The 27,500-nt window shown below is 37.4% G+C and overlaps 1 protein-coding gene across 26 annotated transcripts in view; it reads left to right on the top strand.

Annotated features, from left to right (window-relative positions):
- LOC142486275 (endoplasmic reticulum-Golgi intermediate compartment protein 3-like) overlaps positions 1-27,500 on the top strand; it is a 148,487-nt gene that overhangs the window by 7,375 nt on the left and 113,612 nt on the right. For 15 of the 26 annotated variants that reach the window (XR_012798875.1, XR_012798881.1, XR_012798883.1 and 12 more), the window contains exons 4-10: positions 679-779; positions 14,606-14,702; positions 17,980-18,144; positions 19,719-19,776; positions 20,891-20,905; positions 24,347-24,378; positions 26,173-26,269. Coding sequence is in view for 14 of the 26 variants with exons in the window: in XM_075584879.1 (XP_075440994.1) it covers positions 18,088-18,144; positions 19,719-19,776; positions 20,891-20,905; positions 24,347-24,378; positions 26,173-26,269 (259 nt within the window). In the remaining 12 variants the exon portion in view is untranslated. Of the gene's footprint in view, positions 1-678; positions 780-14,605; positions 14,703-14,732; positions 14,915-17,979; positions 18,145-19,718; positions 19,777-20,829; positions 20,906-22,434; positions 22,569-24,346; positions 24,379-26,172; positions 26,270-27,500 lie in introns of those variants that run through there. The other 11 variants (XM_075584890.1, XR_012798876.1, XM_075584881.1 and 8 more) reach the window with 11 other exon arrangements.

Genomic DNA, 27,500 nt, shown 5'->3' on the forward strand with positions numbered 1-27,500 from the left:
TGAGATTGCTCCCTTGGCCCGCCCGCCCCCACACACCTCTCATTGGCCTGAGGCGGAGTGACGGGCCAACACACACACACACACACACACACACACACACACACACACACACACACACACACACACACACACACACACACCATCCCCGATGCTCCACTCACATCCCCCCCCTCACCGATGCTCCACTCACATCCCCCCCCTCACCGATGCTCCACTCACCTCCCCCCCCTCCCCGATGCTCCACTCACCTCGCCCACCCCTCCCCGATGCTCCACTCACCTCCCCCCCTCCCTCCCCCTCCCTTCCCGATACTCTACTCACCCCCCCCCTCCCTCCCCGATGCTCCACTCACCCCCCCCCCCTCTCTCCCCGATGCTCCACTCACCCCCCCCCCCCTCCCCGATGCTCCACTCGCCTCCCACCCGATGCTCCACTCGCCTCCCACCCGATGCTCCACTCACCTCCACCCCGATGCTCCACTCACCTTTCCCCCCCCTCCCTCCCCGATGCTCCACTCACCTTTCCCCCCCCTCCCTCCCCAATGCTCCAATCACCTCCCCCCCTGATGCTCCACTCACCTCCCTCCCCCCTCCCCCCCCGATGCTCCACTCACCTCCCCTCCCTCCCCCCTCCCTCCCCGATGCTCCACTCACCCCCCCCCCCCCTCCTCCCCGGCAGGGGGACAGGCAGCTGACACGTGGCACCTAAGATGGCGGCGCACGGAAGGACCCCCTTCCTCCCTCGCGGAGTAACAAAGATGGCGGCGGCCGGAACGAGAGGTGACGTGTGTATGTCACTGTGTGTCACTGTCACTGTGTGTGTGTCACTGTGTGTCACTGTGTGTCACTGTGTGTCACTGTGTGTCACTGTGTCACTGTCAGTGTCACTGTGTGTGTGTGTGTGTGTGTGTGTGTGTGTGTGTGTATGTTTGTGTGTGAGACACTGTGTGAGACACGGTGTGTGTGTGCGTGACACTGTGTGTGTGTGACACTGTGTGTGTGTTTGTGTGTGTGACACTGTGTGTGTGACACTGTGTGTGTGACACTGTGTGTGTGTGACACTGTGTGTGTGTGACACTGTGTGTGTGTGACACTGTGTGTGTGTGACACTGTGTGTGTGTGACACTGTGTGTGTGTGACACTGTGTGTGTGTGACACTGTGTGTGTGACACTGTGTCTGTGACACTGTGTGACACTGTGTGTGTGTGTGACACTGTGTGTGTGTGTGTGTGTGTGTGTGTGTGACACTGTGTGTGTGTGTGACACTGTGTGTGTGTGTGACACTGTGTGAGACACTGTGTGTGTTTCAGGCACTGTAGGGTGGGGACCGGAGCTACAGGGGGTGGTCAGGAGCGTAAAGAGAGGGGGGAGCGGAGAAACATACAGGGGGAGTGGAGAGGAGGGACCCGGAAATTTTAAGCAACCCACCCCCCCCTCCTGTCCACTGCCCCCCTCCTGCCCACTGTCCCCACCTCCTGTCCACTGTCCCCCCCCCTCCTTTCCACTGTCCCCCTCTCCTGTCCACTGTCCCCCCCTCCTGTCGACTGCCCCCCCTCCTGTCGACTGCCCCCCCTCCTGTCGACTGTCCCCCCCCCCTCCTGGCCACTGTCCCCCCCCCCCTCCTGTCCACTGTCCCCCCCCTCCTGTCCACTGTCCCCCCCCCTCCTGTCCACTGTCCCCCCCCCTCCTGTCCACTGTCCCCCCCCCCTCCTGTCCACTGTCCCCCCCCCTCCTGTCCACTGTCCCCCCCCCCTCCTGTCCACTGTCCCCCCCCCTCCTGTCCACTGTCCCCCCCCCCTCCTGTCCACTGTCCCCCCCCCCTCCTGTCCACTGTCCCCCCCCCCTCCTGTCCACTGTCCCCCCCCTCCTGTCCACTGTCCCCCCCCCCCTCCTGTCCACTGTCCCCCCCCCTCCTGTCCACTGTCCCCCCCCCTCCTGTCCACTGTCCCCCCCCTCCTGTCCACTGTCCCCCCCCCTCCTGTCCACTGTCCCCCCCCCCCTCCTGTCCACTGCCCCCCCCCCCCTCCTGTCCACTGTCCCCCCCCTCCTGTCCACTGTCCCCCCCCCCTCCTGTCCACTGTCCCCCCCCTCCTGTCCACTGTCCCCCCCCCTCCTGTCTACTGTCCCCCCCTCCTGTCCACTGTCCCCCCCTCCTGTCCGCTGTCCCCTCCCCCTCCTGTCCACTGCCCCCCCCTTCCTGTCCACTGCCCCCCCCTTCCTGTCCACGGTCAAGAGAGCCTCTAAATTAATAAAGGGGATGGACATTCTAACTTATGAGGAGAGGCTAGCTAAATTAGGCTTATTTACATTAGAAAAGAGGCGTCTAAGAGGGGATATGATAACTATATACAAATATATTCAGGGACAATACAAGGAGCTTTCAAAAGAACTATTCATCCCACGGGCAGTACAAAGGACTCGGGGCCATCCCTTAAGGTTGGAGGAAAGGAAATTTCACCAGCAACAAAGGAAAGGGTTCTTTACAGTAAGGGCAGTTAAAATGTGGAATTCATTACCCATGGAGACTGTGATGGCAGATACAATAGATTTGTTCAAAAAAAGGTTGGACATCTTTTTAGATGGGAAAGGTATACAGGGATATACCAAATAAGTATACATGGGAAGGATGTTGATCCAGGGATTAATCCGATTGCCAATTCTTGGAGTCAGGAAGGAATTAATTTTTCCCCTTAATGGGGTTTTTTGTTTGCCTTCCTCTGGATCAATAAGTAAGTATAGATATAGAATAAAGTATCTGTTGTCTAAATTTAGCATAGGTTGAACTTGATGGACGTACGTCTTTTTTCAACCTCATCTACTATGTAACTATGTAATGTAAATCTCAATCTCAATCAATGTAAATCTCAATCTCAATCAATGTAAATCTAAATCTCAATCAATGTAAATCTCAATCAATGTAAACTAAATCTCAATCAATGTAAATCTGAATCTCAATCCCAATCTCAATCAATGTAAATCTCAATCTCAATCAATGTAAATCTAAATCTCAATCAATGTAAATCTGAATCTCAATCCCAATCTCAATCAATGTAACTCTCAATCTCAATCAATGTAAATCTGAATCTCAATCCCAATCTCAATCAATGTAAATCTCAATCAATGTAAATCTAAATCTCAATCAATGTAAATCTAAATCTCAATCAATGTAAATCTCAATCAATGTAAATCTCAATCTCAATCAATGTAAATCTCAATCTCAATCAATGTAAATCTAAATCTCAATCAATGTAAATCTAAATCTCAATCAATGTAAATCTAAATCTCAATCAATGTAAATCTAAATATCAATCAATGTAAATCTAAATCTCAATCAATGTTAAATCTAAATCTCAATCAATGTTAAATCTAAATCTCAATCAATGTAAATCTCAATCTCAATCAATGTAAATCTCAATCTCAATCAATGTAAATCTAAATCTCAATCAATGTAAATCTAAATCTCGATCAATTTAAATCTAAATGTAAATCTCAATCAATGTAAATCTAAATCTCAATCAATGTAAATCTAAATGTAAATGTAAATCTAAATCTCAATCAATGTAAATCTAAATCTCAATCAATGTAAATCTCAATCAATGTAAATCTAAATCTCAATCAATGTAAATCTAAATGTAAATGTAAATCTAAATGTAAATCTAAATCTCAATCAATTTAAATCTAAATCTCAATCAATGTAAATCTAAATCTCAATCAATGTAAATCTAAATCTCAATCAATGTAAATCTAAATCTCAATCAATGTAAATCTAAATCTCAATCAATGTAAATCTCAATCAATTTAAATCTAAATCTCAATCAATGTAAATCTCAATCAATGTAAATCTAAATGTAAATCTCAATCAATGTAAATCTAAATCTGAATCAATGTAAATCTAAATCTTAATCAATGTATATCTAAATCTCAATCAATGTAAATCTAAATGTAAATCTAAATCTCAATCAATGTAAATCTAAATCTCAATCAATGTAAATCTAAATCTCAATCAATGTAAATCTAAATGTAAATCTAAATCTCAATCAATTTAAATCTAAATGTAAATCTAAATCTCAATTAATGTAAATCTAAATCTCAATCAATGTAAATCTAAATGTGAATCTAAATCTCAATCAATGTAAATCTCAATCAATGCAAATCTAAATCTCAATCAATGTAAATCTAAATCTCAATCAATGTAAATCTAAATCTCAATCAATGTAAATCTCAATCTCAATCAATGTAAATCTCAATCTCAATCAATGTAAATCTCAATCTCAATCAATGTAAATCTCAATCAATGTAAATCTAAATCTCAATCAATGTAAATCTAAATCTCAATCAATGTAAATCTAAATCTCAATCAATGTAAATCTAAATCTCAATCAATGTAAATCAATGTAAATCTCAATCAATTTAAATCTAAATCTCAATCAATGTAAATCTAAATCTCAATCAATGTAAATCTAAATCTCAATCAATGTAAATCTAAATCTCAATCAATGTAAATCTAAATCTCAATCAATGTAAATCTAAATGTAAATCTAAATCTCAATCAATGTAAATCAATGTAAATCTCAATCAATTTAAATCTAAATCTCAATCAATGTAAATCTAAATCTCAATCAATGTAAATCTAAATCTCAATCAATGTAAATCTCAATCAATGTAAATCTAAATCTCAATCATTGTAAATCTAAATGTAAATGTAAATCTCAATCAATGTAAATCAAAATCTCAATCAATGTAAATCTAAATCTCAATCAATGTAAATCTAAATCTCAATCAATGTAAATCTAAATCTCAATCAATGTAAATCTAAATCTCAACCAATGTAAATCTAAATCTCAATCAATGTAAATCTAAATCTCAATCAATGTAAATCTAAATCTCAATCAATGTAAATCTAAATCTCAATCAATGTAAATCTAAATCTCAGCCAATGTAAATCTGAATCTCAATCAATGTAAATCTAAATCTCAACCAATGTAAATCTAAATCTCAATCAATGTAAATCTAAATCTCAATCAATGTAAATAAATCTCAATCTCAACCAATGTAAATCTTAACCAATGTAAATCTAAATCTCAATCAATGTAAATCTCAATCTCAATCACTGTAAATCTCAATCAATGTAAATGTAAATTTCAATCAATGTAAATCTAAATCTCAATCAATGTAAATCTAAATCTCAATCAATGTAAATCTAAATCTCAATCAATGTAAATCTAAATGTAAATCTAAATCTCAATCAATGTAAATCTCAATCAATTTAAATCTAAATCTCAATCAATGTAAATCTAAATGTAAATCTAAATCTCAATCAATGTAAATCTAAATCTCAATCAATGTAAATCTAAATCTTAATCACTGTAAATCTCAATCTCAATCAATGTAAATCTAAATCTCAATCAATGTAAATCTAAATCTCAATCAATGTAAATCTCGATCAATATAAATCTAAATGTAAATCTAAATCTCAATCAATGTAAATCTAAATCTCAATCAATGTAAATCTAAATCTCAATCAATGTAAATCAATGTAAATCTCAATCAATTTAAATCTAAATCTCAATCAATGTAAATCTAAATCTCAATCAATGTAAATCTAAATCTCAATCAATGTAAATCTAAATCTCAATCAATGTAAATCTAAATCTCAATCAATGTAAATCTAAATCTCAATCAATGTAAATCTAAATCTCAATCAATGTAAATCTAAATGTAAATCTAAATCTCAATCAATGTAAATCAATGTAAATCTAAATCTCAATTAATGTAAATCTCAATCAATTTAAATCTAAATCTCAATCAATTTAAATCTCAATGTAAATCTAAATTTCAATCAATGTAAATCTAAATCTCAATCAATGTAAATCTCAATCAATTTCAATCTAAATCTCAATCAATGTAAATCTGAATCAATGTAAATCTAAATGTGAATCTAAATCTCAATCAATGTAAATCTAAATGTAAATCTAAATCTCAAATCAATTTCAATCTAAATCTCAATTCAATGTAAATCTCAATTTGAATCTAAATCTCAATCAATGTAAATCTAAATCTAAATCAATGTAAATCTCAATCAAGTTAAATCTAAATCTCAATCAATGTAAATCTCAATCAATGTAAATCTCAATCAATGTAAATCTAAATCTCAATCAATGTAAATCTAAATCTCAATCAATGTAAATCTAAATCTCAATCAATGTAAATCTAAATGAAAATCTAAATCTCAATCAATGTAAATCTAAATGATAATCTAAATCTCAATCAATGTAAATCTAAATCTCAATCAATGTAAATCTCAATCAATGTAAATCTAAATCTCAATCAATGTAAATCTCAATCAATGTAAATCTAAATCTCAATCAATGTAAATCTAAATGTAAATCTTAATCTCAAACAATGTAAATCTAAATCTCAATCAATGTAAATCTCAATCTCAATCAATGTAAATCTCAATCTCAATCAATGTAAATCTCAATCTCAATCAATGTCAATGTAAATCTCAATCAATGTAAATCTAAATCTCAATCACTGTAAATCTAAATCTCAATCAATGTAAATCTAAATCTCAATCAATGTAAATCTCAATCTCAATCAATGTAAATCTAAATCTCAATCAATGTAAATCTAAATCTCAATCAATGTAAATCTAAATATCAATCAATGTAAATCTAAATCAATGTAAATCTAAATCTCAATCAATGTAAATCTCAATCAATGTAAATCTAAATCTCAATCAATGTAAATCTCAATCAATGTAAATCTAAATCTCAATCAATGTAAATCTAAATCTCAATCAATGTAAATCTAAATGTAAATCTAAATCTCAATCAATGTAAATCTCAATCAATGTAAATCTAAATCTCAATCAATGTAAATCTAAATCTCAATCAATGTAAATCTAAATGTAAATCTAAATCTCAATCAATGTAAATCTAAATCAATGTAAATCTAAATCTCGATCAATTTAAATCTAAATCTCGATCAATGTAAATCTAAATGTAAATCTAAATCTCAATCAATGTAAATCTAAATGTAAATGTAAATCTAAATCTCAATCAATGTAAATCTAAATGTAAATCTAAATCTCAATCAATGTAAATCAATGTAAATCTCAATCAATTTAAATCTAAATCTCAATCAATGTAAATCTAAATCTCAATCAATGTAAATCTAAATGTAAATCTCAATCAATGTAAATATAAATCTCAATCAATGTAAATCTAAATTTGAATCTAAATCTCAATCAATGTCAATCTAAATCTAAATCAATGTAAATCTCAATCAAGTTAAATCTAAATCTCAATCAATGTAAATCTCAATCAATGTAAATCTCAATCAATGTAAATCTCAATCAATGTAAAACTCAATCAATGTAAATCTAAATCTCAATCAATGTAAATCTCAATCAATTTAAATCTCAATCAATGTAAATCTCAAATCAATGTAAATCTAAATGTAAATCTAAATGTCAATCAATGTAAATCTAAATCTCAATCAATGTAAATCTAAATGAAAATCTAAATCTCAATCAATGTAAATCTAAATGATAATCTAAATCTCAATCAATGTAAATCTAAATCTCAATCAATGTAAATCTCAATCAATGTAAATCTAAATCTCAATCAATGTAAATCTCAATCAATGTAAATCTAAATCTCAATCAATGTAAATCTAAATCTCAATCAATGTAAATCTAAATGTAAATCTTAATCTCAAACAATGTAAATCTAAATCTCAATCAATGTAAATCTCAATCTCAATCAATGTAAATCTCAATCTCAATCAATGTAAATCTCAATCTCAATCAATGTAAATCTCAATCAATGTAAATCTCAATCTCAATCAATGTAAATCTCAATCAATGTAAATCTAAATCTCAATCACTGTAAATCAATGTAAATCTCAATCAATTTAAATCTAAATCTCAATCAATGTAAATCTAAATCTCAATCAATGTAAATCTAAATCTCAATCAATGTAAATCTAAATCTCAATCAATGTAAATCTCAATCAATTTAAATCTCAAATCAATCTAAATCTAAATGTAAATCTAAATGTCAATCAATGTAAATCTAAATGAAAATCTAAATCTCAATCAATGTAAATCTAAATGATAATCTAAATCTCAATCAATGTAAATCTAAATCTCAATCAATGTAAATCTAAATCTCAATCAATGTAAATCTCAATCAATGTAAATCTAAATCTCAATCAATGTAAATCTAAATGTAAATCTTAATCTCAAACAATGTAAATCTAAATCTCAATCAATGTAAATCTCAATCTCAATCAATGTAAATCTCAATCTCAATCAATGTAAATCTCAATCTCAATCAATGTAAATCTCAATCAATGTAAATCTAAATCTCAATCAATGTCAATGTAAATCTCAATCAATGTCAATGTAAATCTCAATCAATGTAAATCTAAATCTCAATCAATGTAAATCTAAATCTCAATCACTGTAAATCAATGTAAATCTCAATCAAAGTAAATCTAAATCTCAATCAATGTAAATCTAAATCTCAATCAATGTAAATCTAAATCTCAATCAATGTAAATCTAAATCTCAATCAATGTAAATCTAAATCTCAATCAATGTAAATCTAAATATCAATCAATGTAAATCTAAATCAATGTAAATCTAAATCTCAATCAATGTAAATCTCAATCAATGTAAATCTTAATCTCAATCAATGTAAATCTAAATCTCAATCAATGTAAATCTAAATCTCGATCAATTTAAATCTAAATCTCGATCAATGTAAATCTAAATCTCAATCAATGAAAATCTAAATCTCAATCAATGTAAATCTAAATCTCAATCAATGTAAATCTAAATGTAAATGTAAATCTAAATCTCAATCAATGTAAATCTAAATGTAAACCTAAATCTCAATCAATGTAAATCAATGTAAATCCAAATCTCAATCAATGTAAATCTAAATCTCAATCAATGTAAATCTAAATCTCAATCAATGTAAATCTAAATGTAAATCTAAATCTCAATCAATGTAAATCTAAATTTCAATCAATGTAAATCTAAATTTCAATCAATGTAAATCTAAATTTCAATCAATGTAAATCTAAATCTCAATCAATGTAAATCTAAATCTCAATCAATTTAAATCTCAATGTAAATCTAAATCTCAATCAATGTAAATCTAAATCTCAATCAATGTAAATCTAAATGTAAATCTAAATCTCAATCAATGTAAATCTAAATTTCAATCAATGTAAATCTAAATTTCAATCAATGTAAATCTAAATTTCAATCAATGTAAATCTAAATCTCAATCAATTTAAATCTCAATGTAAATCTAAATCTCAATCAATGTAAATCTAAATCTCAATCAATTTAAATCTCAATGTAAATCTAAATCTCAATCAATGTAAATCTAAATCTCAATCAATGTAAATCTAAATCTGAATCAATGTAAATCTAAATCTCAATCAATGTAAATCTAAATCTCAATCAATGTAAATCTAAATGTGAATCTAAATCTCAATCAATGTAAATCTAAATGTAAATCTAAATCTCAATCAATTTCAATCTAAATCTAAATCAATGTAAATCTAAATGAAAATGTAAATCTCAATCAATGTAAATCTAAATGAAAATCTAAATCTCAATCAATGTAAATCTCAATCAATGTAAATCTAAATCTCAATCAATGTAAATCTCAATCTCAATCAATGTAAATCTCAATCTCAATCAATGTAAATCTCAATCAATGTAAATCTCAATCTCAATCAATGTAAATCTCAATCTCAATCAATGTAAATCTAAATCTCAATCAATGTAAATGTAAATGTAAATGTAAATCTCAATCAATGTAAATCTCAATCAATGTAAATCTCAATCTCAATCAATGTAAATCTCAATCTCAATCAATGTAAATCTAAATCTCAATCAATGTAAATCTAAATCTCAATCAATGTAAATCTAAATCTCAATCAATGTAAATCTAAATCTCAATCAATGTAAATCTAAATATCAATCAATGTAAATCTAAATCTCAATCAATGTTAAATCTCAATCTCAATCAATGTAAATCTCAATCTCAATCAATGTAAATCTAAATCTCAATCAATGTAAATCTAAATCTCGATCAATTTAAATCTAAATGTAAATCTCAATCAATGTAAATCTAAATCTCAATCAATGTAAATCTCAATCAATGTAAATCTAAATGTAAATGTAAATCTAAATCTCAATCAATGTAAATCTAAATCTCAATCAATGTAAATCTCAATCAATGTAAATCTAAATCTCAATCAATGTAAATCTAAATGTAAATGTAAATCTAAATGTAAATCTAAATCTCAATCAATTTAAATCTAAATCTCAATCAATGTAAATCTAAATCTCAATCAATGTAAATCTAAATCTCAATCAATGTAAATCTAAATCTCAATCAATGTAAATCTAAATCTCAATCAATGTAAATCTAAATCTGAATCAATGTAAATCTAAATCTCAATCAATGTAAATCTAAATCTCAATCAATGTAAATCTAAATCTCAATCAATTTAAATCTAAATCTCAATCAATGTAAATCTCAATCAATGTAAATCTCAATCAATGTAAATCTAAATCTGAATCAATGTAAATCTAAATCTTAATCAATGTATATCTAAATCTCAATCAATGTAAATCTAAATGTAAATCTAAATCTCAATCAATGTAAATCTAAATCTCAATCAATGTAAATCTAAATCTCAATCAATGTAAATCTAAATGTAAATCTAAATCTCAATCAATTTAAATCTAAATGTAAATCTAAATCTCAATTAATGTAAATCTAAATCTCAATCAATGTAAATCTAAATGTGAATCTAAATCTCAATCAATGTAAATCTCAATCAATGCAAATCTAAATCTCAATCAATGTAAATCTAAATCTCAATCAATGTAAATCTCAATCTCAATCAATGTAAATCTCAATCTCAATCAATGTAAATCTAAAACTCAATCAATGTAAATCTAAATCTCAATCAATCTAAATCTCTATCAATCTAAATCTAAATGTAAATCTCAATCAATGTAAATCTAAATCTCAATCAATGTAAATCTCAATCTCAATCAATGTAAATCTCAATCTCAATCAATGTAAATCTCAATCTCAATCAATGTAAATCTCAATCAATGTAAATCTAAATCTCAATCAATGTAAATCTAAATCTTAATCAATGTAATTCTAAATCTCAATCAATGTAACTCTAAATCTCAATCAATGTAAATCTAAATGTAAATCTAAATCTCAATCAATGTAAATCTAAATCTCAATGTAAATCTAAATTTCAATGTAAATCTAAATCTCAATCAATGTAAATCAAAATCTCAATCAATGTAAATCTAAATCTCAATCAATGTAAATCTAAATCTCAATCAATGTAAATCAATGTAAATCTCAATCAATTTAAATCTAAATCTCAATCAATGTAAATCTAAATCTCAATCAATGTAAATCAAAATCTCAATCAATGTAAATCTCAATCAATGTAAATCTAAATCTCAATCAATGTAAATCTAAATCTCAATCAATGTAAATCTCAATCAATGTAAATCTCAATCAATGTAAATCTAAATCTCAATCAATGTAAATCTCAATCAATGTAAATCTAAATCTCAATCAATGTAAATCTAAATCTCAATCAATGTAAATCTAAATCTCAATCAATGTAAATCTAAATCTCAATCAATGTAAATCTAAATCTCAATCAATGTAAATCTAAATCTCAATCAATGTAAATCTAAATCTCAATCAATGTAAATCTAAATCTCAATCAATTTAAATCTAAATGTAAATCTAAATCTTAATTAATGTAAATCTAAATGTAAATCTAAATCTCAATCAATGTAAATCTAAATGTAAATCTAAATCTCAATCAATGTAAATCTAAATGTGAATCTAAATCTCAATCAATGTAAATCTCAATCTCAATCAATGTAAATCTCAATCAATGTAAATCTAAATCTCAATCAATGTAAATCTAAATCTCAATCAATGTAAATCTAAATCTCAATCAATGTAAATCTAAATCTCAATCAATGTAAATCTAAATCTCAATCAATGTAAATCTAAATCTCAATCAATGTAAATCTAAATCTCAATCAATGTAAATCTAAATCTCAATCAATGTAAATCTAAATCTCAATCAATTTAAATCTAAATGTAAATCTAAATCTTAATTAATGTAAATCTAAATGTAAATCTAAATCTCAATCAATGTAAATCTAAATGTAAATCTAAATCTCAATCAATGTAAATCTAAATGTGAATCTAAATCTCAATCAATGTAAATCTCAATCTCAATCAATGTAAATCTCAATCAATGTAAATCTAAATCTCAATCAATGTAAATCTAAATCTTAATGTAAATCTCAATCTCAATCAATGTAAATCTAAATCTCTATCAATTTAAATCTAAATGTAAATCAATGTAAATCTAAATCTCAATCAATATAAATCTAAATCTCAATCAATGTAAATCTAAATCTCAATCAATGTAAATCTCAATCAATGTAAATCTAAATCTCAATCAATGTAAATCTCAATCAATTTAAATCTAAATCTCAATCAATGTAAATCTAAATGTAAATCTAAATCTCAATCAATGTAAATCTAAATCTCTATCAATGTAAATCTAAATCTCTATCAATTTAAATCTAAATGTAAATCTAAATCTCAATTAATGTAAATCTAAATGTAAATCTCAATCAATGTAAATCTAAATGTGAATCTAAATCTCAATCAATGTAAATCTAAATCTCAATCAATGTAGATCTAAATCTCAATCAATTTAAATCTAAATCTCAATCAATGTAAATGTAAATCTAAATCTCAATTAATGTAAATCTAAATGTAAATCTAAATCTCAATCAATGTAAATCTAAATGTGAATCTAAATCTCAATCAATGTAAATCTAAATCTCAATCAATGTAAATCTAAATCTCAATCAATTTAAATCTAAATCTCAATCAATGTAAATCTAAATCTCAATTAATGTAAATCTAAATCTCAATCACTGTAAATCAATGTAAATCTCAATCAATTTAAATCTAAATCTCAATCAATGTAAATCTAAATCTCAATCAATGTAAATCTAAATCTAAATCAATGTAAATCTAAATATCAATCAATGTAAATCTAAATATCAATCAATGTAAATCTAAATCTCAATCAATGTAAATCTCAATCTCAATCAATGTAAATCTCAATCTCAATCAATGTAAATCTAAATCTCAATCAATTTAAATCTAAATCTCGATCAATGTAAATCTAAATGTAAATCTAAATCTCAATCAATGTAAATCTAAATCTCAATCAATGTAAATCTCAATCAATGTAAATCTAAATCTCAATCAATGTAAATCTAAATGTAAATGTAAATCTAAATCTCAATCAATGTAAATCTAAATCTCAATCAATGTAAATCTCAATCAATGTAAATCTAAATCTCAATCAATGTAAATCTAAATGTAAATGTAAATTTAAATCTAAATCTCAATCAATGTAAATCTAAATCTCAATCAATGTAAATCTAAATCTCAATCAATGTAAATCTCAATCAATGTAAATCTAAATCTCAATCAATGTAAATCTAAATGTAAATGTAAATCTAAATCTCAATCAATGTAAATCTAAATCTCAATCAATGTAAATCTAAATCTCGATCAATTTAAATCTAAATCTCGATCAATGTAAATCTAAATGTAAATCTAACTCTCAATCAATGTAAATCTAAATCTCAATCAATGTAAATCTCAATCAATGTAAATCTAAATCTCAATCAATGTAAATCTCAATCAATGTAAATCTAAATCTCAATCAATGTAAATCTAAATGTAAATGTAAATCTAAATGTAAATCTAAATCTCAATCAATGTAAATCTAAATGTAAATGTAAATCTAAATGTAAATCTAAATCTCAATCAATGTAAATCTAAATCTCAATCAATGTAAATCTAAATCTCAATCAATGTAAATCTAAATCTCAATCAATTTAAATCTAAATGTAAATCTAAATCTCAATCAATGTAAATCTAAATCTCAATCAATGTAAATCTCAATCAATTTAAATGTAAATCTCAATCAAGCGGTGACACTACAGCTTCCTTTTGGACCATTGGAGTGATGCTTAGGTGGCAGCCATATGGATTTCCCAAAAGGGGACCAGAACACTGGCGCCCAAAAATATCAAGATCTCAAGAACCAGGGGGTCTCCAGAGCGAAAAACAGTGCGGTTCAGCTCAGTGGGACCCACTGCTTCACATACTGTGTAACATAACAAATTAAATGTTGAGTTGGCTTTAAGTTTTATCTGGGAAGTTGCGCTCATGGAGAAGGTAACCCGTTGCATCACTGCACCGTGGCACTCATGGTTTGGGTGTATTGCTACTTATATTTGTGAAGCTCCCCAGCTCATCTCTCTCTATTTTATTAATTATCATTTGATGTTATTCAATAGTGTCTGTAACGACCCTACAATAAATGAAAAAACAAATGTGGGGCTTGTAAATGGCAGACGTTTGGTGGCATATGTTAGGTGGGACTGCACCGTCACCGCTAATCTCCATCATACTCCATTCCAGATCTAGGGAAAGCGGAAGAGGAGACGGTGTTTGATCCAACTTCCTTAGACCCCGAACGCTGCGAAAGCTGCTACGGAGCCGAGACTGAAGATACCCGGTAATTGCATGTCAACCTTTTTACAGTGCTGGGGTTCCTGGCTCCCGCCGGCACTTCCGTGTCACGTGATCGCCCATGGGGCTGTCGCATGACGCAACTGGTGCATGGATGCCAGAAACATAAGTGGAGTAGTTGGCCCACGGATAGGGCCTTCACCGCCAACGGACAGTTGGCTGCTGCTGTTTAGCCGCTGGCCAGTTTTTGGTATTGAGGTAGGTGATTAGGAGTTAGGTTTTTTTTTTTTTTTTAGGGTATGGGCTTACCGGTTTCGGGTTTAGAGAACGGCCTTTCTGGGTTACCCTTTTTAGGGTAGACGTCCACGACGATTTGTCCTACACGTCGGCCTGAATTTCCCCTGCAACATACTAAAGTGGCCAGGCCGTACTAGGTATGTCAAAAGGGAGCTGTGAAGGTTATATAGGGGAGCGGATCTCACCCCGGAGATCGTGTGCCAATGGAAATATCACCGCATCCGGTGACGTTTTGAAGGTGGCAGTCCCTTGTAGCTTACAAATAAACATACCGGTACAATCCCACGCAGCAAACTGTACAGAAAACCTTTTGTAAAGAATGGACCAACTGAATTGGCTTCTTTAAATGAATCAAACTGTGCGGAAAGCAAAAGATCTGTCTGCCATGGGTTCCCTGTAAAGTAATCACACGTGATATTTCTTTGGGGCATTTCAATGGTGAGGGGTTTGCCAATGAAGTGTTTTCTTTCCCCTTGTCCCACCCTGTCCTTATCGGAGAACCAATAAAGATTAGGGGGGCAGAGGAGAGGGGGCTCTGTCTGTGTAAACTCTTGTTTAAAAACTCGGGTGACATGAGTTTGCCCTCTTTAGATGCTCTGGCAGGTTGGGGTATGGCTGAGATGTTTCCATTTTCTGTGATAGTAGGTAGACCTATATTAAGTGTGTGTTGGGTGTAATTGTGATCATGTCAAGGAAGCGTTTTTTATTTATTTCTTTATGATCGTAACGTTAAAATTGTTGGTTATTTGCAAGTTCTGTAGTGCTTGAGGATGCGATCTATCGCGTTAGATAGTGTCCCGTGTGTGTATATCTCTGTCGTGGTGTTTGGTCCTTTGCAGTTATGTTTTAACTCAAGAGTTGCAATTCCAATGATTATAAATATTATTTATATTCTAATATGTTGGTAATCCTTTGCAGACGGTATGCTTGAATATATATTCATACTACTATTATAAATAATGATGTCTCGTGTTGGCTGGGTGGGCTCCTTCACATAATTCTTTCTGCCTTTGGTAGGTAGGCCGCTGACCACAGCATTGTGAGGTCACGTGAGCTCATCAGTGACATCATAACGCAGTGTGTTGGTTAGCTATAAATGCTGGAGCCTGCTAGGCGCAGTTATCAGACATTGGTTGGCATGGAGCAGAGGAGGGGAAGGGTTTCGTTGTGCCAGCATCAGCTTGGTTAACGCCAATAACATCCTGAGAACCAATACAGGTAGAGAGAGGTGTGCAGCTTATTCTAACAAGGGGCAGGGTTGAATTCGGGATGTTTTTTCTTAATTGGGTGAATATTCCCCTAAATCACATAAACAGAGTGACTAGTCGCTCACCTAGTAGTATTAAAAAAAAGGATCTGTCTCGAGTTTCCTAGCTGTTGGCCTCTCCACCCCAACAAGAACGTCGACGGCTGGCGCAAGGTGGCTCTGTCACGTTCCGCGGCTGGCTCGGTTAATTTAAAATTGTTCAACCGTTTCAATTTGTGCTACGAACGATCAAATAAAAATATCACTTGTGAGCACGTTAACAGGTCTGCAACCCTGCCTTTCCCCATTATCTAACAGGATACTATGCTTCCACTACAGCTAGGGATTCTGGGTAATGACATGCAAATGAGCACTCGGTTTCCCCTTTTGCTTCTTATCCATTTTAACATGGGACCCATATAAGCTTCTGCCTGCTGCATTACACAGCTTTGCAGCACAGCCTGGGTTACAGAAGTACAGAGCCTGTAACCTACTCACATGATCCTACCCATGTTTTTCCTTTGCCAGAATATTCTTTAAATCCTAGAGAATATAAAAGCAACTCGCAATACCGGCGATTTACCTTGGCATTTTATGACATAAAGCAGATGACTTTTTGTGCTCGGAGTACACAATGGTTGGGCGCCACGCTGGCATCGCGTTCTAAGCGGATTCGCGTTGTAACGGGGTTGAGCTGTATCATTGTTATTGATTTGTTTCAGGTTTTCCAATGCTTCTGATCACTTTAAGGAGACTTAATATTATGAAAAGTGTTTAGGTCAGACAGCACCCCCTTGGAACGGAACGGGTATCAATATATACAAATACCGGTGCAACAGGAACAGGACCCCAATTCCCTCTAGGTTAATGGTAAAAAATAAAGGTGGTTCCCAGCACTGAAAACGTATTATTTGGTAAGGGTGGTAACGGGCACGTGTTAAATGATGAAAAAAACGCAATATTTGTTGCTGATAAAAGATATAGTGTGTGTACAGAAGGATGCAATATTCCATCTCATACAAAATATATCCGGTGATACACATCACTCGGATCATACACCAACAAGGACAATAACAGTACGATATATACAGAATATGTATCAAAATCAACACTAGTATGTATGCGCTCCGATACTTATCCACTACAAGGACTCGAGGAGAAAATCCCACGAGCATGGGGCAAGGGAACACGCAATTAAACAAGGGGGGCAACGTTTCGGGGCACTAACCCAGTCTTCAGATCAGTTCCCACGTGTCAAATACAGGTGGCACTTCCCTTCTCCTAAAAAGTGCCCCTCAAAATGCCTAGATCTGCGGCGTCCCAGCTCACCGGAGTCACAGCGCGTGTGAGACGCGTGTAATTGTGTGCTATTACTCATGTTTGTTTCCTTTTGCTCTTTTTCTTTCTGTTTTTGGTTGTGTATCTAGTTTGTGTGTTCACTCAGACGTGCTCATTTTGATACATATTCTGTATATATTCTCCTGCGATTGTCCGTGTCGCTTTAGGACCTGAGTGGTGTATCACATTGTTGACCTTTTTTTGTATGAGATGTAATATCGCATGTTTCTGTACACACTCACATCAGTAACAAATGTTCTATTGTTTTTTTCACTTGACGCGTGTGACCGTTCTTATTAACATATCTCTCGAGTGCTGGGAACCACCTTATTTTCTTAAATTAGATTATGATTCTAGAATGTGTTTCCTAGTTCTTTGCGGTTATTGTTTCACACATTCTGTCGCTCGTAATAACATGGTTGTGTTATCTGGTTCCTCGCAGGTGTTGTAACTCCTGCGATGATGTCCGCGAGGCGTACCGAAGGAAAGGCTGGGCGTTCAAGACTCCGGACTCCATAGCCCACTGTAAGCGGGAGGGTTCAGCCAGAAGATGGAAGAGCAGAGGAACGAGGGCTGCCAAGTGTACGGGTTTCTAGAAGTCAACAAGGTAAGTGCTCCTCACACGTCTCCCATATTAAGACCAATGTGACTCGATCGTCAGATCCTGCTTCTGCCTTGTAACACCATATATACAGGAGGGACTTCATAATCTTGTTACTAGAGGAGAGAAAGTAGGAGGCGTAGGACAAGACTTAACCCGTATACTTTAATATAAATAGTGTCCATCCGAAAACAATAAAAATGACTTATTTTTATATCTGACACTAAATTGTTTTATTCTTTTACATGTAGATATATACTAAAAGGAGAATGAAATCATAAACTAGTGTCCTAATATACATAAAAATGTGTATCCATTTATACACATATATACACACGTATATTAATGTATTTGTAAACATGTAGGTATTCAGACGTCTGTCTGTATATTGATGTATACAGTATGTAGATGGTTAAAACATGCAAAAATATATAAATATCGTGTGACGAGTGAGAATTAAAATGTGCGAATAAGTGTGAAAAAATAAAATACTGCACATTCCAAATAGAAAAAAATGTATCTACAGATGTATCAAAGAACAAAAAGTGGGGAAGAAGTGCCACGAAATGATACACTGACTTCCAACGTCTCTAACTTAAAAGGAAATCTTCATTACTAAACAAGCGTGAAAAACTGCACTCGCGTGCTAGATACCCTTTAACCCTTCCACTGCCAAGGGTACTTTGCAAAGCAACTACAGCGGAAGAGTTGAGGAATGTTTGGGTTGAGGGCAGCAGCAGCAGTGTCACAGGTGCAGATAACACATTGTTGCTCTGCTTTGCGTTCGGTGTACATGCAGAGAAGTGCCAAACTGTCCCGCATGCAGGCGTGGAATTGTAAGCATTTCCTGCCCCCCAGACTGGATTCCTTGGGAAACGCTTCGGCAAGCTTCAAAGGGTTAAAAACGTCGCTAGAGGAGTCTTCCATTTTGCCAGTTCGCAGCTTTCAGCTGCTTGTCCCATCTATAGTCTCCAAAAGAAAAGCCGTTCCCTTTATAAATAAATGTATCCCCCCACGTCTCCTGGGTATGATGCTGGGGGTCTCCTGAGCTGAACCGCGTTGATTCCAGCTTCGGGGACCCCCTGCACCCTGAGATTCTGACCTCTAAAGGTGCTGCCGGTATGTAATGCGGGATTAAAGGTTCGGAGGCCAATAGGAAGCCACAAGGGATGACGTTGGCCAGCTGGACCTTTAAACTTCCATATTGCGTGCCCATCCGGGGCCCTCTCAGAGGTAAGTACCTCTGGGAGCAGGGGGTCCCCGGAGCTCGAATTAACACCATTCAGCTCTGAGGACCCCCTGCTTCCCAACTAGGGTTAAAAAATAAATAAAAGTAAAGACTTCAGTGGAAATTAGCCTTAAGCGAAACTAGCGATTTTTGTGGAGCATTTTGCCAATAAGCTCGTCCAGAGGCATGGAGTCCCCCCATGACGAATCGCGGGCAGACCCTTACTCCCACTCATATGGCACATTCCACGCTTTGCGAGCTCGGGCGACCCTTTCCCCCCTTCCTAGTTCTGCGGGAAGGTCATTGCAGGTGTTCGAAGCCGTAACCAAACCAATGTGTTTCTTTGCAACAGGTCGCTGGGAACTTTCACTTCGCGCCCGGGAAAAGTTTCCAGCAGTCCCATGTCCACGGTAAGTGAGGCCTTCGGGTGACCTGTCGTGTTGATATTGGGTCATGTTCGATGGCTGGGGAAAGACACCTCCTGTGGCGCTGAGGAATGGTTTAATTGTGATTGTAGACAAAGTTCTTTTCTTGATGGATTCCTCAAGAGAAAAAGAGAAAACAAGCATACACACTGTGGGGTCCTGAGTCTGTATGGGGACTGCACCTTAGTGTTGGGGGGTATCACAGTTACAGCATGAGCTGCCAGGTGACACAGCAGCAAGGCATTGTGGGGAGTGACTTTGGAAGCTCCCGCAGTGAGTAAGAGTGATTTACCCCACTCCCCCTCTCCCACTGCTGCCTTCACACACTGAGGGGCAGTTAGGTGGTTTATTTAAGCATATGTTTTCCCCACAGGCTCAGGACCCTTTACTGCCTGGGATCACTCACACAGTGTAATTAGTGAGATGGCGATGAGATTTATTAATTGGGAGTTTTGGGGGACTATTTTCTAGCAGAGGGAGCACAGGGTAACAAAGTTTGGGAAATGCTGGTCTACACCATAAAACCCATTGGGAAAGACTATAAAAGACCACCATATTTACAACTTGGAGGAGAGGGGGATATAAGAACGTTCTAACATATGGAGGGTTCCAACAAAGTAGAGGAAGGAAGCCCACTGTATCTCAGAGAAAAGTGTTATAACAAGAAGCCACGCTCGGAAACTGGGGGGTGGAAGGCTCCGTGAAAATGTGAAGTCGTTCGTCACGGAAATGGTGGTATATTTGTGGAATTGGCTCTCAGCAGAAGTGATATAAGGCTAATGTAGTAAGAGGATTCAAACATGCTTGTGATGGACATTAGGCCATCGTAAATATGAGCGCCAAGGATCTAGTAGGGTTGGAGTTTGACAGCCGATAGGAAAATGGACAGACTGGGTGGGCAAAGTGGTTCTTGCAACAAGATTTACACTGACCAGTGGGTGACCAAAACAAGGGGTTGTTTAACCAGGATGCTCTAGTTACCCAAAAGAATTAAAGGTTGTGTACTAATGTCAGTCTCTGCTGTCTTATCTTAATCAGGACTGTTCCGTGTTGTATAATTAAGACCTCTCCTCTCCCCTCTGCCTACTTTTCTGTGCAGTACACGCAGTTGAGAGTAAGTGTTACAGAATACTGTCTATTCTCCATCTCGCTATACCTATTCTGTACAGGGGGCTTTGGCAAGCTGACTTTGGGACCAATTCATTCAAGACCTCACAGAATTGTGCCGTGTTCATTATGTAGTTATTGCATGGCTAAACAGGGCCAACCTGCCTTTTTTGGATGCACTTCTGTGAGAGATGTACATTTGCTAAACCCATAAAGCAAATTCGCGGGAAGCCATTTGTCCACTGCGGCGGCCGGTGCGGGAAAATGGTGGTTTCCACTGACCGTCTTTGGAGCACGATCTGCTTCTCAAAGTTGCGTCCCACAATGCTTTGCGTAGCGCTAAGAACTCCATATGTCGCCACCCCCAATATCCCACTGCTGTACACCAGGCTGGGGAAGAAATCCACTTGTCCAGTTTGTCCAGCTCTGTTATGATGTAGAAAGAGGATTGTACCTTGTTAGCCGGTAGAATAGACACTACAAAAGTAGTGTAGAAGTCCTCAGTGGTTAAGTCGTGGTTGTGTGGTGCGCTGGCTTTTAGGAACACAAGTCCTGCTGGGATTTTTTTTAACTAAAATCTGCCTGAAGAGACCCCTGGTTCTGAGAGCTAGCTCTTCTTAACCACAAGTTGGCCATTAAAGGTTTCACTTGTACCCTATGTTTGTCTGATGTATAAATAAGTAATTTAGTATGAATTAGTAACAAGTCCAGGGATCGGGTCAGTTGTTTAGCAGTTTTGAGAAAATACCTCAGGCGGCCATTTTTAATTGCCTACAGGAAAAAAAGCTTTTACAGCAACATTGTGGTGAAATGCTGCAGTGAGGATACTGGAACTGCACCTCCAACGCAGCAATTCTCTCCCCAAAAGTAAAATAAATCGTGTGATGTGGCAATGCATGCCCTGATTTTAGGGGTTTCCATTAGGAAGAAGGTAGAATTCAGTTAGGATTATTCTAGATCTTGGGTGATTTTTAAAGATGAAATCTTCCCTAGGAGCAATGTGTGCTAATGACAGTGACCTGTTTAGGGGTCACATTGGTTTATTGTCTTTTAACCAGAAATATTTAGTGAGCGGAGACCTGGGTGGGGGATGATTTTCCTCTGGCTGCTCCCTTTTGTCTGATGGCACTTTGTGTTCAACATGAGTTTGCACAGGCAGAGCCCCCTCTCACCCTCCCCTTATCTTTATTGGCTCTCTGATAGGGACATCGTAGGGGGAGGGTAAACAAACCCCTTGATTGACAATGGCTCCCCATCCAGAGGCCCAGAAGAAATTAATTTTCACAGAATTAAAGCCGCCAATCTTTGCTTTTAGCACAGTTAAAACTTTTTAGGGAAGCCAATTAGACTATTAAATGCTTAATCAAGGTTGCATTCGGGTCGGCAACATGGCACTGCACCTGTAAACCCACTAATCTTTCATTAAGTCGCACGAAGGCCTGCAATCCAAGTATAACTAGCCATTTCGGATCATTCAATTCACCATGCTACAGAAGAACTTCAGCTCCATGTAACCTTTCTTTTATCTTGGCTCAGGGTCTTCAGTTGCATATTGTGGGCAGCACGTGCGATGGAAAACCTTCTAAAGACAAATCCAGTAGATCCTTTTCCTCTTGCAAGCTAAACTTCCTCTGCTCCTCTTTCCTTGTTATGGGGAGGGGCTTATAATGGTAAACTATAGGGCTGTTATAAAAAGGAGTAGAAGTTGTGTGTGTTCCCTTTAGAGAACACACACACACACACACACACACACACACACACACACACACACACCGCCCTTCTCTTCTGCTGCCGCTTCTCTGCACGGTTTGCCAATTGTCACCCCTATGAATTTTGAGGACGCTGCTCTTCGTCGCATTATGATCGCCCACCTCCGCTACCGCTTTTATGATCATTAGCGTCCTCAATGCAGAAGGGTTACTCTCAGAACAGTGCATAGAAGCCCCAATATAGAATGTCCAATATGACATTACTTGATACATTATTTTTTTTTATTCCAAATATGGGTCATTTAGTTCAATTGTTTGGCCAAACATGCATCCTTGTTAAGGTGACCCTTTCATCAGGTACCTTCACTACCAATGTTATACTTTATGCTTTGTATTTCCTCCACTGCATAGGTTAGTGTTTTTCAACCAGGGTTCCTAGGGGCCCCTTGGGTTCCCTGGGCATCCCTAAGGCTGCGGTCCCAGTGCGTTCTGTAGCACGCACGCCCGAGGGCGTGTGCACAGCGCTTCACCGCAGATCGCGGCCCTGGGAGAGAGGGAGCGTTTGTGACGGGAGGGGGCGTGGTGGGCTTTTTGCGGGGGCGTGGCCATCACCATGACCTCACGTGGCTGGTCTGCCCTCATTGGATGAACCGCTGGCGGGGGCGTGGCCACGTCTCCGTCGCAAGTTCCACATACAAAAAAATTGTATGTGTGAACTTGCAGTACAGCGCGGCTGCTAAATGCGCACCGACGCATGTACTGGGCCCGGTAGAACGCACTGGAATCGCAGCCCTAATGGTTCCTTGCAATTTTATGGTCTTGAAAATTGTACTAAATACAGAAGAATTTCCAATGTATCTGATCTCAGACGCGCTATTAGAGAGGGTTGGGGTTCCTTACAGTGCATCTGATCTCAGACGCGCTATTAGAGAGGGTTGGGGTTCCTTACAATGCATCTGATCTCAGACGCGCTATTAGAGAGGGCTGGGGGTTCCTTACAGTGCATCTGATCTCAGACGCGCTATTAGAGAGGGCTGGGGGTTCCTTACAGTGCATCTGATCTCAGACGCGCTATTAGAGAGGGTTGGGGTTCCTTACAGTGCATCTGATCTCAGACGCGCTATTAGAGAGGGTTGGGGTTCCTTACAATGCATCTGATCTCAGACGCGCTATTAGAGAGGGTTGGGGTTCCTTACAATGCATCTGATCTCAGACGCGCTATTAGAGAGGGCTGGGGGTTCCTTACAGTGCATCTGATCTCAGACGCGCTATTAGAGAGGGTTGGGGTTCCTTACAATGCATCTGATCTCAGACGCGCTATTAGAGAGGGTTGGGGGTTCCTTACAGTGCATCTGATCTCAGACGCGCTATTAGAGAGGGTTGGGGTTTCTTGCATAAATAACATTTATCCATTACATTTGTTTAGGGCGGTGAATGGGGCAATGTTTGTTAATATAGTGTTTTCTTTCCCCTTGGCTCACACTGTCCTTATTAGAGACCCAATAAAGATAGGGGGCCGGGGAGGGCTCTGCCTGTGCAAACTCTTGTTGAACACATGGTGACATCAGACCGAAGGGAGCAACCGGAGGGAATCACAAAATTGCTTTATCTGGCTTTATTCTCCACCGTCTGAGAGGCAGTTGGTCACTTGTACGTTACAGGCGCCTCTTGTATGTAAGCGGTTAATGCAATTGTGCTTTATGAAGATCTGTATATATCTTTTTCTTTTCTATCGACAGTTCACGATCTGCAGAGCTTTGGACTTGACAATGTGAGTATGATCAGAAATAGCATTATTAGACCAGGAGTGGCTAACTCCAGTCTTCAAGGGCCACCAACAGGTTAGGTCAGGGGGGCGCAAACTGGGGGCACAAGATTTATTTGGGGGGGGGGGGGGCACGTCGGTTATAGAGGCCCCGCGCTTCCCCCCCAAAGCATTTAAATTTAATGCCAGGAAGCGCGCGTGGCCTCTAACTTATTTACCTTGACTTTGGGCGATGCGTTGCCGTGGCATAAAATGACGCCGCAGGTTGACATAACATCACATGACCCCGCGGCGTAATTTGACGCCAATTGTTAGGTATGGGGGGGGCGCGCGAGCACTAGGGCTGAGCAGGCAGAGGGCGTAGCGCAGAAAGTTTGCGCACCCGTGGGTTAGGTTATAAGGATATTCCTGCTTCAGCACAGGTGCTGCTGCCATTCTGACTAAGTACCAATGTAAAGGGGTTTTGGCTGCACACAACAATATAATAAATACATACAGTTTACCGGTGCTGCTGGTTATAGGAAGTACCTGCCAGGCAAATTCCAATGTACACTGAGGAAAAAAGAGAGATCCAGCGCTCCACGGATTTCAAGATAAATGAATTTATTGTGCCACACGACGTTTCGATTAGGCCTAATCACTTGAAAAAGACCTGTTGGTCGAAACGTCGTGTGGCACAATAAATTCATTTATCTTGAAATCCGTGGAGCGCTGGATCTCTCTTTTTTCGCCATTCTGATTAAGCCACTGATTGCGCGACCTGTGCTGAAGCAGGGATATCCTGAAAACCTAGCCTGTTGGTGGCCTTTGAGGGCTGAAGTGGACCACCTATGCGTTAGTTTGGTACCAGAGCGAAACCATTGCCCTGTGGATCAGCGATGTAGGAAATGGTCCAAAATGTGTTGGAGAAATGTTAACTGTTTTCCAAAATTAAATTCCCTGCTAAATATTTCACCAAGCATCACCATGCTAATATCGGGAAATTTGCCTTAGATTTGGGGGCTTTCAGCGAAATACCACCACTCTGTGAGCGAACCCTTGTTTCCGTATTTATAGTCTCTGCATTACGTGATTGTAGAGTTATTAGCATATTAAACAGTTATAGTGCACATTGGCCCAGATCCACACACTGGTGCTGATCTTTAGCACGCCTCCGCTCCCATTCATATCGTTAGGAGTATGGCCGTGCTAAAGCTTGGCACCCTTTTGTGTATCTGGGCCATTGACTTATTGCTTGGAGCATCGCGTTCGAGCTGTGACTCAGCCGCGGTTATATTCACAACTCCAGGGTACGTTTTGCTTGGTTCCTGACCTCATGCAAAGTTTTCGCACATCTCTACGGACCAGATTTGATAGAAAAGTGTTACATTACAATGTGCCTTCACACCTGCAAATCCTGTTAAGCAGGGCGTTGGCTTGACATGTCGCCTCACATTGCCTCACATTGCTTCGATTTGTAAGCTCTGTCTGGGCAGGTCTTGCTTCATGTTGAAGGTGTATACCAGGGGTCTTCTACTAGTTCTCCAAAGAGGTCAGATCAGTAAATGGGCGACAAGGGTTATTTCAATGTCATTTTAGATGCATCTACATAACATCTGTACCATATATATTTACTTTACCTTAACTTACAAGTGAGTTTCGGTGTGAAAAACACTAAGTAACTGGTATGAAATTAGCAAGTCCATGGGCCACATGAAGGTCCCGCGCCAGGCGCCAGTTTGAGTCGTGGTGTTATACCCTTCTGTATTTTACATGGCATATCAGGAGTGCCGTATATTAATACTAAATGTGTTCTTTCAGATAAATATGACGCATCACATCAAACATCTTTCCTTTGGGAGGGATTATCCGGGCATCGTAAACCCACTTGATGGCACCAGTGTCGACGCCAGCCAAGGTAAATATATTTCAATGTTGATCATGTGCTTTTGGATTCATATCGAAGGAGATCTCGACATTCATTCACTCTGTAAACTGTACAGTTGGGCAATATACCGATATGATGTAATACCGCGGTAGTAAAAATTACGATAAGTTAATATTCGCATTTATTATAGCGGTATTGGTGTTTGCTGTGGACGTCAATGGAGGTTTTAATGGACAGAATGTGACTTGCAGTTTAAAGGTGCAAACACAGCCAGAGGAAAAAAAGCATCACCCAGATGTGACCCCTTAAACATGTCACTGCCATCAGTACACTTTGGCCCTAGGAAGGATTGTCTCTTTAAAATGTGTCGGCTTGATAAAAGGCAGATCTGTCATTGTAAATAGGATGCGAGACCGCTCCTTCACTTCCCATCCCTTGAGTTTTGGGGCACGCCTTGTTCCTCAGAAGATCGCTTTGCCATGTGTTTGCCCTTTTCCTCTTAAAGGGGCAGTGTCTCCTATGATCAAATTATGTTTGAGGTCGCACCGGGGTGATTGCATTTTTCTTGCCAGAATCCAATACCTGGAAATATTTTTAACTCAATTTGTTTTTAGTTTGGAGACACTTGGGAGGGGTTTGAATAGGCGGTAACATTTCTTCCGGCACCAGAAGGGGTCTTATGACATAGCACTGCTTGGTAAATGTCCTTTCGTGCTTCCTTGATATACAAACACACCATTACATGAAAATATTCAATTACTGTCTTCATTAATTGGGATATGGCCTTACTTTTTGAGCCAAAACAAGTAACAAAATAATTTCTCTGGGAACATTCATCATAGAAACATTTAGCAAATCAGATCCATTCTCACCACTTACTGAAACGGCGGGTCCAGGCCGGTTCTATGCTTTTTTCTTTCTAGGAGGATACAGATACTTATTACTAAAATGCCTTGTGGCTTCTACAGCGACCATGTGGCCCTGAACCCCTCGTCCCTTCACAAAGCCCTTGTGACATCCGGCACAGGCCCTGGCACACCAGAGGGTTGTCGTGACTTAGTCCTCGTTTTGTAGGGAGAGTTCGGGCTGACGCCCCCACGGTGCAGCCTGAGCAAAGCGGAAGTGGGGGCCATCCCGTTTTTGTTTTCCTGGTCAAGCCATAAACTCACCTGGAAACGGAGAGAGCAAAGTGGTTACCAGTATGGATACAGATCACAAGAAATACTGGTTTATGGTTTTCCGTACAAACTCCCACTGGAAA

This window comes from Ascaphus truei, unplaced genomic scaffold (assembly GCF_040206685.1).
Source record: "Ascaphus truei isolate aAscTru1 unplaced genomic scaffold, aAscTru1.hap1 HAP1_SCAFFOLD_804, whole genome shotgun sequence".
In the NCBI taxonomy this organism is placed as follows: domain Eukaryota; kingdom Metazoa; phylum Chordata; class Amphibia; order Anura; family Ascaphidae; genus Ascaphus; species Ascaphus truei.